The sequence below is a fragment of the Diprion similis genome, chromosome 14, assembly GCF_021155765.1.
Source record: "Diprion similis isolate iyDipSimi1 chromosome 14, iyDipSimi1.1, whole genome shotgun sequence".
Taxonomy (NCBI): domain Eukaryota; kingdom Metazoa; phylum Arthropoda; class Insecta; order Hymenoptera; family Diprionidae; genus Diprion; species Diprion similis.
The window spans coordinates 12004507-12027120 of NC_060118.1; the positions used below are offsets into that span (position 1 = coordinate 12004507).

The 22614-nt window shown below is 32.1% G+C and overlaps 1 protein-coding gene across 9 annotated transcripts in view; it reads left to right on the plus strand.

Annotated features, from left to right (window-relative positions):
* The window catches only part of LOC124415060 (phosphatidylinositol-binding clathrin assembly protein unc-11), a 32972-nt gene that overhangs the window by 2175 nt on the left and 8183 nt on the right, over positions 1 to 22614 (plus strand). For 8 of the 9 annotated variants that reach the window (XM_046896332.1, XM_046896327.1, XM_046896328.1 and 5 more), the window contains exons 2-9: positions 19185 to 19327; positions 19457 to 19532; positions 20260 to 20274; positions 20727 to 20829; positions 20959 to 21167; positions 21273 to 21379; positions 21468 to 21509; positions 21934 to 22028. In XM_046896332.1, coding sequence (XP_046752288.1) covers positions 19185 to 19327; positions 19457 to 19532; positions 20260 to 20274; positions 20727 to 20829; positions 20959 to 21167; positions 21273 to 21379; positions 21468 to 21509; positions 21934 to 22028 — 790 coding nt within the window. The remainder of the gene's footprint in view (positions 1 to 19184; positions 19328 to 19456; positions 19533 to 20259; positions 20275 to 20726; positions 20830 to 20958; positions 21168 to 21272; positions 21380 to 21467; positions 21510 to 21933; positions 22029 to 22614) is intronic. The other variant, XM_046896330.1, reaches the window with a different exon arrangement.

The following is a 22614-nucleotide window of genomic DNA, read 5'->3' on the forward strand; positions in this document are numbered from 1 at the left end:
TCGATGAAATTTTAAATTTTCATCGGCCATGTTGGATCTGCCATCTTGAATTTTTGAAATCCGGCTTCAGGTTTGGAATCAGCGATCCTAAAAACCGTAAAACACTTTCTTCTTGGTATAAAACTTGACTCACAATCAGCACAATAATGCGTGTGACTCAAAGGCCGGTTTAACGTAACGCACGTCGTAACGACGGATAGACTGACGAGGATTTGCCGGTATAAGCAGGAGTCATTAACGGTACAAAATATGTACTCTTTTCGAAAGAATTTTAAATCCCCCGAAGAATGAACGAGAAAGCGAGAGATGATCCATTATGAGTTAAAGATCTTTATAAGACGGGGTTGGTAAGTCGAAAATCAATACTTTCTTGTCACAAATTAAAGAAAAACAAAACCTTTCAAGATAGTTTCGATGCTACCGTTACAGCATTCCGTGAAAGTGAAGGTGGCGGTGCGTATATATATATATATATGTATAATATATATTGCAACGATAGTCTCTAGACGTTACGTAAAAATAATCGGATATGCATTCCACGTTGCACGGGATTTCCGAGTGGGGCGAATTTTTTTGTTTTTATTATTTTTTTGTTTGTCAGATGGGGGCTGCTTAGACGGAATTTCAGAAATTTTCTACCTATAGAAAATGAGAGAAGAGGGGTGCTAAGAACGGGGGAGGGGTGGGGAAGGGGGGGGGGGTAAAAAATGCTGGAAGTTAAGAAAATGGAAAGGTCGCAATGTCGAATTTTCAAAGTCGCAATATCCAATTCATAGTGTTTTGAAATGATGGAAAAGTTGTGTATAAAAAATTCCAAATCCAAAAAAGTCCAAGTATATTATATGTGTATTAGACTGTATCAAAAAAATTGACTATTTTTTTTTTTTTCAATGTTATACTGAAAATATTGTTCAAGATGACGAAAAAAAAATACCATCAAAATTTCAGATTTTTATATTGATATTTAGAGGTGCCTCATCGCGATTTTCTACTTTCCATAAGAATAATATAGAAAAAATGGTTCTTCTCCTTGCGATTTTTATAACTAGATAACGACGCGTCGTACAGAAAATTAAAAAACACATTTTGTAGGAAATTGAACGTTCTACAAAAAAGGTCTCTTGTCATTTTACGATAAATCTACTCCTTCAAAAGTTATTTGAGGTCCTTTGTTGATGTTTGACCTCAAATAACTTTTGAAGGAGTAGATTTATCGTAAAATGACAAGAGACCTTTTTTGTAGAACGTTCAATTTCCTATAAAAACATGTTTATGAATTTTCTGTACGACGCGTCGTTATCCAGTTATAAAAATCGCAAGAAGCAAGAACCATTTTTGCCATGTTATTCTTATGGAAAGTAGAAAATCGCGATGAGGCACCTATAAATATCAATATTAAAATCTGAAATTTTTATGGTATTTTTTTTTCGTCATCTTAAACAATAGTTTCAGTATAACATTTAGAAAAAAAAATAGTCCGTTTTTTTTTATACAGTCCAGTGTGTATATATACATAGTATATATTGAAAAGCGAAAATATTGAATCGTCAGAATTCTGATGATTATAATGTAATTATGTAATTAATATATACATACATATATATATCTACATTCTTACTTAATCGGGCGATTCTATATTCTGGCTTTCTATAATTTGACTCTTTTACATTTCGGATTTTTTTATACTTTACCTTTCTTTACTTTAAAATTCTGTGTGCAGTATTAGGTTTACTCTTGTTTGAAAATTCTGCGTTGCGTGACCGTTTTATTTTCTGATAATTCTCCATTTTTGCCACACCCTGAAAAGAACTGCCTGCTCTCTCTCTCTCTCTCTCTCTCTCTTTCTCTCTCTCACACACACACACACATTCTTCTTCTCTTCTTTCTCTTTCCGGAAAATAAGAGGTAAGAAATCTATCGGTTCAAAAGTTGATTTAAACAATATAAATTCTGTTACAACAGTTTACGTTAAAAAAAGTAATCGGAAAAATTTCGGAAAAATTTCGATGTTTCAGTAAAGAAGATAATACGAACTTTAAGAAATGTGATTTTTTTCTTTCTCTCAATTTTGTCTTCATTTTTCAACCGTTATTTCACAGTGGAAATGAAAAAAATCGTGAAACATGACGTAACTAATTTTTAGCCTCAAATAACTTTTTAACCGGTATAGATTAACGAAAAAATCGCGAGAGACCTTTTTATTTTTTTTTTTTTTAGATCGTTCAAATTTCCTGCAAAAATTAATCCTCCTCCTAACGATACGCCAGTCCGTTGCTGAGCGATAAAATTCCGAGATAAGGGGGAAAAAAAAAAACCAACATGAAAACAAAAACAAATTTCCCGTGTTATTTATACGAAAAATAGAAAATGGCAAACCAGCACATCTTAATATTGATATAAAGAGCTCGAACTTTTGCAGAAATTTTTCTTTATCCTCCACTTGACTGATATTTTCACGGTGACTAACGAAAACCAAAAAAACAAAAAAAAAAAAAAGAAGAAAGAAATAAGTCATTTCTTTTTTTTTTTTGAGCCCACCCTAATATACAATTTATATATACACACACACACACACATATGCATATATTTATATATATATATATGCGAATTGACGGAGATGAGGGAGTATTAGGAGGGGGAGGAGGAAAGGGAGGTTCATTGATCTTCAATTTCTTTTTACTCTCCATCTTCTTCCTCTTTGTTCCTTCTTTCTTTCGTTGCACATTCCTCGCGATTCTCCCTTCATGCCGCCGCGTCTGATTGTGAGGCGTCGCGACGAGACGACGTCTAGGCAGTCAATTCGATCGCGTGGCGCAGGAAGAGGAGGAAGAGGAGGAAGAGGAGGAAGAGGAGGAAGAGGCGGAAGAAGGAGGAGGAAGCATGCCGAGCCGGGGCGAGGAAACTCAACTCGGCTTTTACGCAATCTTCATACATATGCATGTACATACTTATATCGCTCGACGAGAGAGGCTCGTTAAACTCTCGCGATTTGATGTATAAAAAAAAAAAAAATATATATATAAAGATATATATATATATGTCAAATTCCATGTAAAATAAATCTGAGTCCATAAAACGCGATATTTTTTATATCCGAAAAACTCGTATCGCGTTAGAAATAGTTTTAAAATTATCGTTATTGTAAATGTAGGTATATATTATATATATATATATATATATATATATATATATATATATATACATATATATAATATGCACGTTGGGTGACAATAATAAACGGTGTTATTTCGAAAATTAAATATTTTCACAAATTCGATACGTATAACAACCGTGTACAAATAACGAAATTTTTCTCAACTCCTTCTCATATTTCGAAAATTTAACTCCTCCTGTCAAAGTGATTATAAAATTATAAAAAACTGTTATCTGTTGTTTTTGGTTTATTTTTTTATTTATTTTTTTTTTAATTGCATTGCATTGCATTGCCGTTCAACGTTTCGTTGCGATTACGATAACGCTATCAACTTCCGCGAGCTTTGATGTGGAAACGATGATGTACGTAAAGAAAATTTTTTATTTATTTTTTTTTGCCGTCTTCTATCATTGCAAAATTCAACTGTCTTTCTTACACACTTACGCCGAAGTGTAAAATTTCATTTATCGTTTTATTTTTTTTTTTTTACATTTTATATGCACCGAAATTTTTCACGCCGTTCTCTCAATTATTCGGAATTTGGCGATTTTCAAATCCCCCCCCATAATAATGTAGCTATAATTGACGTGCAACTGATTTTCTCACCACAACACTATATTTATATAAACTTAATCAAGTGTATAAAGTGAATTTTTATAAAAATTAATTTCTCCACATCTGCATGAGGTCTGAATTAAAATTGAAGAGAAAAAAAGAAGTTGGAGAAAAAAAATGAAATTTAAAGTAAAGAAGAAGAATTCTTGTATATATACTGTTTATAATTTTAACAAAAATACAAGAATACATATATATATGTATATATATATATCGGTGACACGTTTTTCGCGAGGTTATAGATATATATAAAAATTACATGCGTGTTATAAATTTATATAGGTAACAACGTCGAACTTTCGCCGCTACTTTTACTTTTCATACTTTCGTAATAACAAAATCGCACAGCATCGTTCACCAGCCGCGATGAAGATTCTTTTCTTTCTTTCTGCAACGGACGTTTTATGTATACTAGACTGATCCTAATTGCTCAGGTTATATACCCGCTACTCATTATTATACTGCCGTAGGCTAACAATAGGATACTTCCGGTATCCCGGAAGAGAAGGAAAAAAGAATGAAAGAAAGAAAAAAAAAAAAAAGCATGCTTAAATTGTATGTATAAGGTTATCGTAACGATTATAATACGCTGATGAGAAAACCGTTGCTTTTTTGATTTCGATTTCGAATTCAGTTTTTTGTTGCGATGAATTTTGTTCTGAAATTCAGTAAACTCTGATTAAACGCACAAAACATACTACTTATATGATATTTTTTTAATTCCTCGTCACTTTCCAAAGTTATTGTAAAAATAAGAAAATCTAGTAGTTTTTCCTTTTTTTTTTTTTTTTGTGTATATATATCTCCGCCACCGCCACCCACCGACATCAATCTCGTGAAAAACAAAAGCAAAGTCTCAGGAAACAACAATAATTAATTTACATCTTATCGCGGAATAATTACTCACGAGTAAATAAATAAATAAATAAATAAATAAACAATTGAGAATCAATGAACATAATTAATTCTTTCTTGCGATCGAGCGTGTTTTTTTTTTTTCTCGTAAATTCTAATTTTATTGTTTGCCCTGCGTTTCAAACCCTATTGGGGGGGGGGGGGGGGGGGGGGGGGGGGCTTGATGAACAAATGATCAACGTGTTTGTTGCGATATTTACGTATTTTTTTTCTCTCTCTCTCTCTTTTTTTTCAAACAATTTGCAAGGGGGGCGGGGAGATAGTATAGTTATAATCATATATGCTAAAGAATTGATCAGGGTGTACTTTTTATCATTACTATTATTGTTGTTGTTTTTCTTGTTATTGTTATTATGAACGGCGTATATTAATTGTAATAATATATCAAACCACAATTGTACTACCCGAAGAGTGAAGAGTTATACGTACAATATTATTATTATTATTATTATTGTTGTTGTTATTATTATTATTATTATTAATAATAATAAAATAATAATAAAAGAAGCAAAAGAATCGGTTCAATGACAGCCAATTAAAGTTAAGAGATACTGTAAAATACGTGAAGTGACTCACTTAAGGCAGAAAAAGGGAGGCACAGTTGAGATTTATATATATCATACATTCGATCTTTAAACACCACCTACAATAATTATCGATGATTTATATACATGTATGTATTTATTTATTTTTTTTTTGTTTTTCTTAGCGAGTTCAACGACTCTTAAATCAATTGCACTGTCTTTTTTTTACCCTTTACAGAGAAAGGGAGAGAGAGAGAGAGAGAGAAAGAGAGAGAGAATTAATGAATAATTGCATCAAATGTTTTGATTCGTTCCACGGGGTTTACAGAATTTCGGAATATATGTATATAGCGCAAAGTTTATATATATATATATATATATTTATACATGTGATCTATCTAAATTATTTGATGATTGGTAATTTTTTTTTCTTTATTCCATAATCAACAGTCATATATATTATATGCACGTGTATATATATGTATAAGTTATAACTGGGCGTAAATATATTTATCCTTGCTGATTTAATTATAACCCAGAGAATTTTACTGTCTCGCCAAAACACACAGACATATGTGATATATATATATATATTATATGTATATATATCAGACACGCCCCTCGACATCCGAGAGTTTAGTTTCATTTCGTCTCGTCACTTTCTCTCTCTCTCTCTCTCTTTCTCGCCCGATGATAACTCCTCATGGCACCGGACCGATGTATATGTAGGCTATAAGTACGATAACAACGTGACCGCCTACATATCCGTTATCAACATATCGTCGTCACTCCTCTGACCGTCAGCCATGACCTCAAAATTATCCTCCGAAAAATTGAACCCATTTTAACCCAATACCCGTTTACCTACTACTCGTTGAAATGAAATTATTCGGACATTCGAAATTCCTTCCTATTTTATTAGTAAAAGGAAAAACACTTGTCGAACGATTTGCCCCCCCCCCCCCCCCCCCCCCCCCCCGATGTTCCCGTTGGGCGCGTTTCGGTGATTGATTTTATTTTCCTCTTGAGAAATTAGGGGAAAAAAATAATAATAATAATAATAATAAAAAACGATATCCGGTATATTTTGAGAAAATGGTAAAAACAAGAAAAAATTATAACAAATTAAAATCAAGATCTTACGCTGCAGCGTTGAACGAAATAGGGAATTGTTTAAATTAGTTCTGAAAAGAATCAGCTACAATAGGAAAAATTGAATATTGCTTCGTGCGTCGCATCATCATCGTCACAATAATAACAGCAAGAACAACAACAACAACAACAACAATTAATTGCAATTAATATCATTATTGTTATTATTATTATTTTTGTTCGCAATTTAATGTCACACAATATTATAATATTCTTTTCGTCTTTTGTATGAAAATCGACTCGGTAAAGACGAAGGAAAAAAAAAGAAGGAAAAAAAAAAACAAAACTCAAATACTCGAACTCTTATATATATATATATACATATAATATAACATTTGTATATGAAAAAAAAATTGTGTATATTGAAAAAATGTATTGAGTCTGAATGAAATTCGAATTTAATGTATGGTGAAAAGATTTCTTTCTCTCTCTCTCTCTCTCTCTCTCTCTACGATTACGCCGGGTAAATTATCGAATAAAAATTTTTCAGATCTTTTAAATTGTCGGTGATGGTTATTATTGTTATTTTATTATTGTAGTTGTTGTTATTGTTGTTATTACTTTTATACACGACGACTGTGCAACAGAAACAGAGAAGAACATTTGGCGCTATCGGTATTCTTCTTATCTCTTACTTGCACACACGATTATATACGTATGAGTTATTCGTATAAGACTATACAGTGGGAATGGTTGTTTTTTTTTTTTTTTTTTTTTCTATTCTCTTTTGCTTTTTTTCCACCTTACATTTGTTCTTGTTTCATGTCTGTCACATTGTCTTTTTTACGGAAACAGATGATAAAATATTTTATACCCGTGAATATGATTTGTGTTTATTGCAATAATGTGAATAATGTATATATAAATATATATATATTTATATATATATATATATGCATATTTAATGCAGATTCACATGTCCGTCGAGTATATTTTTTTTCTTCTAACATTCCGCTCGGTAAAAAAAAGTGTCCTGATTTTTTTTTTTTTTTTTTTTTTCTTCTTTTATGTACGTAAAAAAATTATTGACAAAATTTATAGAAACGAGATTAAAATTAAAATCGTTGCGGAAAAATTTTTCCCGTAGTTAGTTAGATCGTGTAAAATTTCTCTAGACTAAATTATTATTGTTATAACAATATTCTTCGTTAATTTGTCGCGTAATTGTTTTTATATATTCATTATTATATATATATATTATTACACGTGATTTTCAATGAAAATTTATCAACTCGAATTATGTATAATAAAATTGCAAATATCGGACGACGGATAATTTTTTTGCATGTTGTGACTGCAGATAATGAAATTTCTGCATTATCAGATTGTTCACGTTAACGTTTGTCAACAAACAAAACAAGAAAAAATCAAATAAAATGAAAAGAAAAACGAAATTTACTCTGTCACACGTCATAAAAATTTTATACGCACATGACGCGGACGACGTTTGCTGCTGCATTTTTTTTATTTTTATCTCTTTTTTCTTTCTTCTTTTTTTTTCCTCTTCCTTCCTCCACTCTTCTCGAATATTCGGCCGATGCGTCAAACGATGAATAATTCGTTATATTCTTTCGTAGGAAACAAAGAGTTCCACTGTCTCGTGAAGAATCAAGACACCTCTTATATGTAATATACTATTTAAATAAATAATATATTCACTTTTTTGGGTACCAAATAAAAAAATTCAAATTTGATCGTAATTTTTCCATTTTGAAACAAAAAAAAAAAAAGAAAGAAAGAAAGAAAGAAAGAAGAAAGACCAAGGAGAAAACAAAAATACCGGCACTCACATTCTAGCTTTTTCAATTCTACTCTTCTTCATTCATCTTTAATATAAGAGCCGTCGCGGAACTTAAGGTCACGTGGAAGTTCTACCCTTACCGACCGAGTAAGCTCACCTTTTTTTTTTTTTTTTTTCATTCCTATGTCAAGTAAAATATACCACGGGGTGAAGGACTCAAATTTCGAAATTCAGGAAAGCTACTCGCGGCCCAAAAATATCGAAAAAGTGGCGCGCCTGCTCGGTCGGTAACTGCAGAACCGCCGCGTAACCTTAAAGGCGTTTGTATCTCTATGACTGGGTTCAAACGGAACGGCAGGTGAATGACCACTACACTAAGGATCCTATAGTTACGCTCGCTCGCTCGCTTCGGGCTAGCAAAGCTAGCTTCTCTATCTATCCTACCTGTACCGAGGATCGGAGGGGGAGGAAGCGGAAGAAGGGAGGGATTTCAACGAACGTACACAGTATTATGAATGTAAACACGAAGGTGTAATTTGTGGGCGGCAGGTGCGTCGACACCGTTTATCTTACTCACTCTTTTTCTCTTTTTACTTTTTCTCTTTCTCTTTCTCTCCTCTTAAAACGATTCGGCGTTATCGTGAAACTCCTGTTCTTCTGTCTGTGGGATTTTTTACTTGTTTTATCTGTTTGATTTTTTTTTTTTTTTTTTTTTTTTTTTGCTATTCCTTTTCCACTTCGCCTATATTATCAAGTATCAACACACAAATAAAAATCTCCGAATAGATTCATTAATATTATATTATGTATATTCACACAAATTTAATCGATACATAGATAGATAGATAGATAGATAGATAGACAAAAAAAAGTTGTAATGATCATTCGGCTACGCGTCTTGGTTCAGCTTGAGCTAGGTGTCATCATCATCATCATCATTATCGTCATCATCGTCACGTTGTTATCTCGGCTAGTTTACCCTCCACGCGTCGTCTGCTGTTGCTGCTGCTGCAACCGGCGGTACCACTTATAATTAGATGAACGGAAACTCAGGCAAGGTCGCGATGATAATGCACGATTTAGAGGAAGGAGTCTGACTGACAATGAGTAAAAACGGGCTTGAGATCGCATTAAGATTTTCTAATATCAGTTTTACATGTACATACGTATCGTGCTTTCTCGTATTATTTGGCAGAGAATTTTCTTCGTAACGCATCAATATATAATATAATATAATATAATATAATATATCATAATAAGATATAATAAATTTATTTCAGGTAGAACGAAGAAGGCATAGAATGACTGAAATATATATCTGTATTTATCTATATAGGTATATATATATATATATACACATGAGCATCCGAAAATAAACACTTGTTTACGAACGCGAAACTAGAATACACGTGTATATTATAACTACCTATGTTTTTACAAAACGAATTTCGGATATATATATATATATATATGTATTATATATGTATACAGAATTATCAGCTTCTTAGAATTAGTTGCATTTTTTCAAATTATTACTATTACTATTGCTATTATTACTATTATTACTATTATTTTATGAATAAATTAACGATAGTGTTGTTGTTATTTTTCTGAAAATTTCAATTTTCGGTTTATCGAGCTATATTTATTTATTTATTTATTTATTTATTTATTTATTTATTTTCGTTGGGGTTTTTTTTTCTCATCTCAAAATGAAATCATTATTGGGTTTTCAGTTTTGAAACATGTCATAACGACCCTCGTTGGCAGGTTGTGAATTTTCTTCTCTTCCTTTTTTTAATCTTCTACTTTCGTTTCGTTTCATTCTTTTTTGTCGCTTCTCTCCCCCCCCTCCCCCCTCTCGCTTTTTTAACATTTCATCGACAATAGTTTGAATAAAACCTCTCGCAACAGCAATCTTAAGTCTCCTCTCGAGATTCATTTCCATCCCTTTATTCGTCACCTCGAAACTTTCGTGTATACCGCATATATATATATATATATATATATATTGTATATATATATATAATATTATATACAAGGGGTGACTGAAGATAAGATCTGAAAACTCAATGTCACACTCTACACCCACCTGCAGTAAAAGTACCAAATATATATATATATGTCTTTACATAGGTATAGATATACATGTATATATATAATTTATAAATTATTATTTATTTATCTTATTTTTTTATTTTTTTTTTTGTAGATCGTTCAATTTCCCACAAAAATGTGTGTTTCGCGGTATTACGATTACGATGATACGTTTTTGAGAGTAGGCAGGGCAAAAAAAAAAAAAAAACAAAAAAACTTGTCCTCGTTGCGCATACAATTGTGTATTATACTGAAAATTTAATCGAAAACTGAAAAAGAGAGATAAGGAACGAAACAAAAAAAAAAAAAAAAAAAAAAATTAAGTTTCTATTATTATATCAAATACACTGTATTAAATACAATTGTATGTTACATGCGAGAGAATAATAATAACAATAATGACAATAATAATAATAAGAACAACAATAACCGTTAAGGAGGCGATAGTTTACGTTGTGCAACAATGAAATCAAACCAAAGGCCTATTTTTCTTATCTCTCGTACGTAGTGCATTATTACATGGGCGTATGTATGTACGTACATACATACATACATAGATATAATGTACACGTAATGGTGTCAGTTTGAAAATATATCAGAGTCATTCGCTATGTTATCCTATAATGTATGTATATATGTGTATGTATAATGTATATATATGTATGTAATATATGCTTGTCGCGCGACCTGCTACCAAACGTTACAAGAATCGCGGCGAAGAGAAGGGTGAGAGAGCAGCTGGGCTTGGCTTCGCCCTAGCGATCAATACTTAAAGAAGATAGCCGCAGCTTCCCATTAATTATCCTTCCACCGAAGATTTCTCTATTCCCCATTTTTCGTTCTCTTTTTTGTTGTTGTTTTTTTTTTTGGGGTTTTTTTTTTTTTTTTTTCTTTCGTTTTCACGTTTTTCATCTGCAACTTCTCTTCTCTTACTCTATGATGATGAAGATGAAAATACTTCCAATCATTATATTGTATGTATGCCTAGTCTTCTCAATTCTGCACGATGAATTGAAATGACCGATTTTTTTTTTTTTTTTCTTGTTACTAATAATAATATATTTATTGTTTATTACATAGTAATTTTTGTTATACAGTATTTTCGTGCATTAGGTAAGGTTACAACCTTAGAACTATTTGTTTGATGAACTGAATTTTTTTGTTTTTTTTTTTATCGAATTAAGCGTTGACGTCAATAATTTATTGTTGCGCAAGGGTTAAATTATTTTTGTATCGCAATGGCTACAGAAAAATGTTGTAAGATTTTTTATAATCGACAATAACAGTGTATTCATGAATTTATCAATCTTTCCAACGAGATGATAGTATTCTATGTGTTTTTGGGGTTACTGATTATAAATTCAAGACGGCCAATCCAATATGACGGACGAAAATTTTTAATTTGATCGAATCTAGTAAAAAAAAAAAAAAAAAAAAAAAAATCTTTGCAAGGGTTTTTGGGGTCGTTGATTTTCGAAATCTGATTTCAGATTCGTTATCACCGATCCCAGAAATCCCTGGGCAGAGTTTTTTTTCTCCAGCGACTCGATAGAGTTCGAAATTTTCGTACGCCATATTAGTTACCCGCCATCTTGAATGTTTCAAATTCGATTTCAGATTCGTAATCACCGACCCCGAAATTCCCTGGAACAGTTTTTTTTTCCTCCGGACTCGATCAAATTTTAAATTTTCGTCCACCATATTGGATCCGCCATATTGCATCCGCCATCTTGAATATCTTAATATCCGATTTCAGATTCGTAAACGATTTGAATGTTTGAAAACGATACTTGTTTTTTCCCCCCTCTCCAATCATCGAAAAAAAAGAAAGGGGGAGAAAGAGAGAGAGAGAGAGAGAGAGAGAGAGAGAGAGAGAGAGAGATAGAGAGAGATAAAAAATGTGTCACTAGTCCAGTGTCAGTCAAGAGGAGAACCTTATACTCTGCGCCAGGTATTGATTCCCATTTGGCCACACATGTCGTATCCACTACTGCCATTTCATACCTTTCCTCCTCCTCCTCCTCCTCCTCTTTCACCTATTTCTATTCTAAGGTAAGGACCTAAATAAATAGTAAATAAATAGGATACGTAAAATTCCACGCAGTTTTCCTTTTTTTTTTTTTCCTTTTCTTTTCCTTTTCTTTTTTTTTTCTGCTTTCTATTATTGTTTCATTGCGATTATCAATTGGCGATGAATCTCATTCGAGGTATTCTTGGATTTAAGATTTTTTTCTAAATCATTGCACATCTCATTTTTCCGTTTAATTAATAATTTCTATCATACAATTTTTTGTTTTTTTGTTTTTATTTTGATTCCCTGAGGATACATATACATATATGCGATATATATAATGTAAGAAATGTCGATGAGAAATATTTTTTCTCTCGTAATATACAATATAAAATTACATTACAATATATATATATATATATATATGTAATAACAATACCCATTTTAGCACGGAGTTATAAATTATTTGTCGACACAAATGATTAACTTATCCGTCAAATTAATTTAATGAAATAATAAACCGAGTTCTGTTACATACGGTGTTTCTCCTTTTTGTTTTTGTTTTTCAACTAATCTAACTCACGCTGCTAACGATAAATAAATATTTATACCTACGTTAGTTTATAATGTAATTATATATACACATATATCAACGAATCTTGGATTACAGGTTAAAATTACTCACGTCTGGTTTTTGACGACGTCGACGTCGTCTGTAAAGTATTATAATTATAATTTTAAGGGGCGAGGAGGAGGAGGAGGAGGAGGAGGAGGAGGAGGAGGAGGAGGAGGAGGAGGGAGAAAAAAGATACAAAACCAAAGACAAAAGTCCGCGTGCAATGATTTGGAGGGAAATGTTTCTCTCTTTGTGTACATACATTCTGTTTTATAATATCGATTACAATAATCGATTAAATTGTACGCCGATAATCAGGTTACGGTTCTTGACGTTGCTGGAACGATGCGTCGCGACGCCGACGCCGACGCCGACGCCGACGGCTTCTAATTTAATTCTCGAACGTTGAAATACGGGGCGTGATCTTCTTTTTTTTTTTTTCTAATATATATACATTGTTAATTTATTATTTTATATTGTTATTTGTAATTAAATTAATAATAACCTTTGATCTGAATTCTTGCTATATAATAAACTCGTCATTTCTGATATTGTTTGAACAAAAAACATTTCCTGGAATTTTCTAAACTTTGAGAAACAGTAGCGTGATTATTTTGACATTTTTTTTTTATTTAACTCGTCAATTATTCGTACATACAAGTGATTTTGAAATATGACCTTTTTTTTAAAATGGATACTAAAAAAAAATTTAAGAAAATTTAATTTTCTATTACAAACATTTGATGTTGGATGATTTTTTTCCATTTTCTTCTTTTCTTTTTTTTGTCCACCACTTTCAACTTTTTATGATCACCCAAAATATTGCTCGAACCGTATGAAAATATCCGAAGAATTATCAAAATTTTGAACAGCTGCTTTCACTTGGTAGAACATTTTCAGACCGGTTTCATTGCGGAGCAGTTTTTGTCAATTTTTATTTATTTATTTGTTCATTTCTCTCTCTCTCTCACTCTCTCAAGCTCGTAACGAAACCGGTTTAGAAATTTTCTAAATGATGAATAAAATTTTTTTTTGATACAGTTTTGAGGTATTTTCAGACCGTTTAAACTATACGTCCTAGATTATGAAAAGAAACATCATTGGCCCGATTTTGAAAGTAATGCGTCGAAAAGAGAATACAGTTTTTTAGAATTATTGTTAGAATTTGAAAAAAATATATTATACATACATATATATATATATATTATTACTCTGTGATAATTTTAATTTCAGTTCTTACTTATCTCTGTATTATATTTACAGACCATATATTATATATAAAACATCGTTATCGTGGATTTGGTATTGTTTTTAGTTTATTGTTAGAGAAAAATCGAAAACAGACATCGTGTCGATTAATTATATCCGCTTGTTATTTAAACGATGGCGATTTGAAGCAAACGAGAACAACCAGATGTCCTCGACGCAGCGGCGTAATGTGATGACGATATTACACAACGGATATGTACCAACAAATTTTTTTTTTATTCATTCACTTCAATTTTTTTTTTTTTTTTTTTTTTTTTTTTTTCAAATTATCGTAAATCGAAACGGTTTTCAATATCGTTTCAAAAAATAACACCCGAATGATGAAATAATTTTACTCCATAATCGGGTAAAACAAGCATAAAATTTACAATAATAATAATAATAATAATAATAATAATATTAATTTATAAAATATACGATACGAGGAATTCTGTAGTTGAATTTTAGCATTTTTAGATTTAGCCGGTAAGAATGAAAAATTTCACTTAATTCGTCCTTTTATTCTTCGCTCGTCGTCGAACGAGTTTAAAAATATTTTTCACCCCCCCGCCCTTTTTTTGTAGGGGGTTCCCTACCGTTTTACGATTGATATCGCGACAAGTGCGAATAAATATTGCGAAAAAAATAGCAACTGACTTATTAATTTCTCACAAGTATGGATCACGTTACTATATATATATATATATATATGTATATATATGTTTATATATCGAATGACCGGGTCAGGCTAAATTATCGGGTGAACGAATTCGTCCCAGTTATACAGTTCAGAGTTGAAGAGGTCAACGACGAAAATCTCGATCTTTTTATTCGTTCGTACTTACTGTGCTCTCTCTTAATGTATACAATTTCTATGATCCATATATACAGCGTAGACTATATATTTATATACGTGTATATATGGGCTATTCAACGTCACCTCGACCAGTGTTAAACCCTGAACATATCAAAATCATTTCATAAAAAAAAAAAAAAATAATAAAAAAAAATAACACCCCCCTTGATAGATCGTTTGAATTAAATGTGAGATATTTTTACACGTGATTAATGTGATCGATTAAAAATCGGATTCATTGAACGGCGGGCGTACATATTCTTTGGTGTAATTCAATTAAATGCGATATTACTTTTCTCGTTTACATTCTGTCGTCATACCGTTTACCGTTTACCGTTTACCGTTTTTTTTTCACACATCATGTGCGGATAACAGGAGGTGTAGAAATTAGCGTAAAGTACGTCATGTGTGTACCATTTAATCGTTGTATTAGGTTGACATAGCGAAACGAAACTCGAGAAAGAGAGAGAGAAACATAGGTAATACATATTGAGAAATTTTCATTTGATAACTTAAAATTTTCGTCCGCTAATATTATTCTAAGTCTTAGAATTAGAATTGGGAAAAAGTTTTATTACGGTAGATAATTTTTTTTTTTTTTTTTTTTTTCCATACAGCGTAAAATTTCCTACAACTTATAAGGAATCTGTATTTAAATTATGGTATTTGTAAATCGAGTTACGTTTGGGAGGGGACAGAAAAAAAAAAAAAAAACAAATTCTTCCCACGTGTTACTCGAATGAAAAACGAAAAAAAAAAAAAAAAAAAATTCAACAAACACCTCTAAATATCAATATCAAGAAAGTTTGGTTTTAGTTAAAAGAAAGTTTCTGCATGGCTATAGAAATTGAGGTAATTAGTATAATTCTGTTTAATTAAAAAATGTTGCAAAATTTTCGCTAGTTTATTATAAACACACACACACACACACACACACACACACACACACACACACACCCTTATATACTCGCATAGTTGCAGGGAACGAACGAACGAACGGCGATCGCGTGCAATTTCTGTCCACAGTTTCAGGTTTACTTTTACTTTTACCATTACTAGGTCGTTCATCTATGAGTATACCTATATTGTACTGTACGTAGTGAATATTACGTAGATATTTATTAACGCGTAACGTAATCTTTGAGTACCTAACGAGAAGATAAACCGCATGATATTAATATTGTTATTGTTGTTATTATTATTAATAATACAGTTTCAAATAACTTGATGTATTCTCAATCCTTACCATCATATTTCTCACACAAAATTATGCTACACATTCATGTATAATTCGGCCGATTCTCTCTCTCTCTCTCTCTCTCTCTCTCTCTCTCTCTCTCTCATTCTCTTCATCTCTCTTTCTCTTTTGTACTACGGTATCATCGTTCACACGTGGTCCTTGACCCCGGCTGCAAGGGAGAACCTTTCAGACTTGTATTCCACGATTAATTTGATTAATCAATAATGTAATGAAAATATATGAATTAAGGGATGGAGAAAAGAATTTTAAAAGAAGAATATTGCATGTACGTATAATGAAATAGTCGTGATAAAAAGGAAAACAAAAAACTCTATATTTTCCTTCGTCATAAGTATAATCGCGACCGAACGATCGTCGAAATTCGTTATTAATTTTTTATTTCTTTTTTTTTTTATTCTCCTCTTTCCTCTTATCTTAACTCCTTTACCAACTGGTTCAATTTATCGTTGATTTATTACACCTGCGGCAGTTTTAAATCGCCCGAAAGCTTGGAAAAATTCCGTATTGTGAAATCATACTTGAAGAACGAATAATATAATAGAATATTCAGATCGATCGAATTATACGCGTGTTCATGTTATACATATATATTTTATAATAAATATCATTTAAGTGTATAATTTTTGTTAGGATCGGTGATTACGTATCTGAAATCGAATTTGAAAAATTCAAGATGCTATAGATTTAATGTGGCGAATGAAAATGTCAAATTTGATCGAATCCGGAGAAAAAATTCTGCCCAGGGGTTTTTGGGGTCGCTGATTGCGAATCTGAAAACTCCCGCATAAAGTTTTTTGACCGTATTCAATCAGAATTGAAATTTCTGTCCGCCATGATGGATCAGCCATCTTGAATGTTCAAAATCTGATATCAGATTCCTAATCAACAACCCCGAAAACCCTCGTGTAGAGTTTTTTGACCGTATTCGATCAGAATTGAAATTTCTGTCCGCCATGATGGATCAGCCATCTTGAATGTTCAAAATCTGATATCAGATTCCTAATCAACAACCCCGAAAACCCTCGTGTAGAGTTTTTTGACCGTATTCGATCAGAATTGAAATTTCTGTCCGCCATGATGGATCAGCCATCTTGAATGTTTAAAATCTGATTTCAGATTCCTAATCAGCGATCCCGAAAATCGTAGTATACCATGTTGTTATTAAGTTTGACTCAGCACAATATAACGTGTGACTCAAAAGGTTAAATAAAATTATATAAAATCCAGAGTCGAGAGTATTTTTGTTTGCATCAGCGATATTATATCCATAACAATAGTAACTCGACGTTGCCGCGTTTGCCATTTTTGGAAATTCAATATCTCCTCGTAAGTACTCGCGAAGCGGAAATCTCTTCTAAACTTGCTAATATATGTTATATATACATACATATATATATATATATATATATATATATATATATATATATATATAGATGTATAATGCTGTGCGGTATATTCATTACAGATGAAATCAGACAAAAACGGAGAGCGTTTTGAAAAATTATATTATACATATTATTATAATCCCTGCCGAACAAAAAAAAAAAGACATATTCAAATCTCATCGACGCGGTTCAAAAACTTGAATTGCAAGAGAAAAAAAAAAACAGAAAAAACAACAACAACGACGACAAGAAACTTGAAAAACTTGAAAAACAAGCGATATTTTTTGCCGATCGATTGTGCATCGCGGATCATATGATGTTTCAACACGCAACTGCAATTCCAACATTTAATTTAATCAATATAATGCATTTAGTTGGCACCCCCTTCATGTTTATATGTATGTAGGTATATACATAAACGTTATACATGCACGTATTCATGCATGATGCAGCGACTTCTGACGCCCATACCACATATAGGTATATATACTCTTATTTCCGCGTCTCGTGTCAATCACGATTCTAATAATGGTCTAACGCGTAGATAATTACCTACATTTGAGGTTATGTATATGTATATACATATTTGTAAATCTTTTTTTTTCTACTCGAGAGTCATTATTGCGATATAATGTAAATTGTTAATTTTAGAAACAAATTTATTGGCAAAATAAGTCGAATCGCGATAATTGAAGGAATAATTAATTTCCGAGAAAGTTACCCCTTTACATGTATATATATATTACAAAATTATTATAAATATAATTTTATAAATTCAAGATGGTGGATCCAATATGGCGGACGCAAATATCAAATTTGATCGCATCCGGAGAAAAAATTCTGTCCTGAGGTTTTTGGGGTCGTTGATTATGAATCTGAAATCAGATTTCAAAAATTTCGTACGGCGAAGCTAATCAGCAACCCGGAAAATCCCTGCATAAAATTTTATGACCGGATTCGATCAAATTTGAAATTTTCATCGGCCATATTAGATCCGCCATCTTGAATTTTTGAAATCAAATTTCAGATTCGTAATCAGCGATTCCAAAAACCATAAGATACTATCTTGTTGTAAAAATTGACTCAGCATAATAACGGGTGACTTAAAGGATTAGAACAAGCCAAATTTGTTGAATATTAAAATCCTCTTGAATTTATTTGTACCCGTTAAAAATAGACAGTTAACTAGACATGAACTTTTAAAATTAAGACAAGGAAATAATCCACGTTATATGTTATAGTATATACCAGAAGAAATCAAAAATTCACCCAAAACAAAAGAAAAGAATGACCATTTTCAGATTGCATCAGATTGACAATGCAAATTTAGGAAAATTAAAATCAGCGTTGAGTTTGCAGAATCTTTGTGAGCATATTTTTCAATACCCATATATGACGATTAGTACTGAAAATTTCAAACAATTTTGGACGTTTTGTAATAACAATTTATCCTGAAAATTCGTACATCGTCGTTGTTATCTACATACATAATGCATGTATCAACGTTAAGAACTTGAACCTGCATTTTATATCTTTATGTCTATTTGTCGATACCATGTAAAATCGTTCCTTATACTGAATTGTTATTTCACCCATTCTTCTTTTACAGATTTGATACACTGTACAAACGAGCCAAATGTCTCGATACCACAACTGGCTAACCTGCTCATCGAGCGGTCGCAGAACACAAATTGGACTGTCGTATTCAAGGCCCTTATCACTGTACATCACATGATGTGCTATGGAAACGAGGTGTGTAATAAATCATCTTCATTTTCATCGTCATGGTCATCCTCTTTTATTGATTTCTATTAGAAATTAGAACGGCTTTTCATGCTTCAACAGATTTTCACTGACCCACTCTTTTCCTTTACTTTTCAGAGGTTCACCCAGTACCTGGCGTCAAGTAACAGCACTTTTCAGCTCAGCAGTTTTCTGGACAAAAGTGGGGTGCAAGGTGAAAATTAATGCTTGATGAATAATCGAATGTATTATAATATACGTGATTGAAAATCATCATCATGCAATCAGCATCAACATCGTTATCATCATTACAGTTACTGTCGCTACCTTAATTCAATTTTTACTATTTATGATGCATCTCTACAGACTCTGTTCAAATCGTGTCGCGTGATTTCTTTGCCATTTTTCTTCCTCACGGAATTTTCTTCACACATCACAAATCGAAAATTGTTTCTCCTCTTTGTTCAGTATTCATTTCCCTCCATTTATACTGTCTGCATACATTGTTTTTACTGTAACTAACTGCACATGTGGAACGGAGAAAAAAAAAAACCAAAAAGGAGGAAAGAAAACAAACGATACATTAACAATTCTCTTACTGTTAACATGGTGATTAATTTTCATCAATCAAGACGTGTCAATAACTGCAATGATGCATCTTACGTTGATAAAATATTATTATTTTTTTTTTCTTTTATATACAAGACCTTTCATTATTCCTCGTTAACTTGCAGTAAATCGGTTGTTATTCATGTTTACATTTTCCTTTTCTATCAACAGCTTTTCTGTTAAAATTGGACCTAAAATGAAGAATAATGAAATGATTGGAGAAAAAATCTGTCTCCTCTGTTTAAATATCTGTTTTCCATGTATCTAAATTCTCTATCATGTGTATCTCTGATTTATTACTAACCGGACTAATTTTCTGTTTTTGGGAACAGCTGGAGCACGTGTGGGTGAGTTGTGTTACGTAGAATTACCGAACTAACTTTAACTTTAAAAATGAACAGTTCTGAATAGTTGCTTGTCTTATACTCGAACGCAATATTCATGATGAGAAAAGAAATTTGTTCTCAGTATCGTATAATAATAACATTTATTCATCGATATTCACCTCATCTTATCGAGACAATTTTAACTGACTGTTATAATATTGCAATGTCACTTTATTCTCTTACGACTTCTCTAAACGTCCGTTCGTTGTCTCATCTCGTCGTTTCTCTTGAAGACATGGGTATAATTGTTGAAGAATTGAAACAAATTGACAGTAACTAGTCACAATTTTTATTAATCTGTTAATTCTGCAGTTGTTTTTTATATTCGTAAATTTTTTTCCGGCTTTTGAATAATCTTATTTTCTTACGCTCTAATCGAACAGTTTGCAAATGTCTCTTATCTTTGTTTGTAGGATACGATATGTCGCCGTTCATCAGGCGGTATGCTAAATACTTGAACGAGAAAGCACTTTCGTACAGAACCGTTGCGTTTGATTTTTGCAAAGTCAAACGAGGGTAAATAAACCATAATTATAGTATTTTTATCGTATAACATGACTGCGTTAAGGAAACGCTTCTTACATCACAAATTCGAACGATATAGAAACTCACCGATTTTCTTCGTTTCACTTTTTTTATTCACAGCAAGGAGGATGGTACTCTTCGAACGATGAACCCGGAGAAATTGCTCAAAACTTTACCCGTTCTTCAGGCGCAACTAGACTCGTTACTGGAATTCGACTGCTCGGCCAATGATCTTACAAACGGTGTTATAAACATGGCCTTTATGCTTCTCTTCAGAGATCTCATCCGTTTATTCGCCTGTTATAACGACGGAATTATTAATCTATTAGGTAAATCGTAGTTTTCTCAGTATCGTAGAAAGAAAATTATCATTTGGACGGTTTTTGTTGTTTTTTCTGTTTCAATTATAATGTTTAAATTTTCTTTCTTTCTAGAAAAATACTTCGATATGAATAAGAAACAATGCCGGGATGCGTTAGACCTTTATAGAAAATTCTTAACCAGAATGAACAGCGTTGGAGAATTCCTGAAAGTTGCAGAGGTAAAGATAATCCCTACGATTAATAATCCGTCGATAGAGTCGACGAATATTGTTTATGCATTTCTCATTTAAATATTCTCCCTTTCAGAATGTTGGTATCGATAAGGGAGACATTCCAGATCTCACAAAGGTACGAAGAGTTAAAACTATTTGCAAATTTTCTACTCTACCCGATCCAAGTAAAACATACAAAACTAATAATAATTCAAAGTTTTTATACTCGGATACATGTCTGAAAGGTAAAACCTTGTCAGTTGTCAATAGATTATTGGCGTAGAATAGTTTGGTAGTGAGTTGAAGGCTTTAAAAAAAAATATATCCAATTGCATATCGCTTCTCGGGTGTTTCTTATGCCACAAAGTTGTTATTCACAGCTTGAAATTTACAAAAGTAAATAAATTCCCTGCACTTCATCCGACGTTGTCGTCTCTTCGATATAAGTGTATCGTCAATGCAGCTGAAACAATCCCCAGCAGCGGTGATAACATACTTATAAGCATATTTTGACGAAGCGTCGCAGAGTGACTGGTAATTTGATAAAAATATTTTTCTAGGCTCCGAGCAGTCTGCTTGATGCGCTCGAACAGCATCTTGCCTCCTTAGAAGGAAAGAAAGGATCTGCGGCTAATACGCCAACGCAAACAGCTAGGTAAGATCACAGTACATTGTCTTCTTCTTATACTCTCTAACGTAGCGGGTATGACAAAGATTATTAACATACAATTGAGGTATGGATGATAAAAAAAAAAGAAACAAAAAAAAACCCTCAATTGATTGTAAATATATATATGTATAAAAATGCCTAGGGAAATTTATTTACAATCTTGACAATATGTTTGTTTTTTTCTTTTTCTCTCTCTCTCACTCTCTCTCTCTCTCTCTCACTCCAATCAAATATATTATACCTTGATTATTATCTGGTCGCAATGATCGGCATTCAATATTACTGTCAAAGTTTACAATATCAATACGCACGTGGCTTTGCTGCATCGTTCATATTTACTAATGCTGATATCTTGTTATTATTTTCTCTTCTTCTTTTTCTTCTTCTCCTTCTTATTGTTATCGTTAGAATTTTTACTCTTTATCTTTGCAATCGTTGGGAAAATATTTCTGAATAGCTGTACCATGATGACAATTAATCGTTTATAAATATGTAATATTGGTAAATCGACAGATGTTAAAAATATTTTTCGCTATATTATATTACGTACCCAGAGGTTTTCAAACCACAT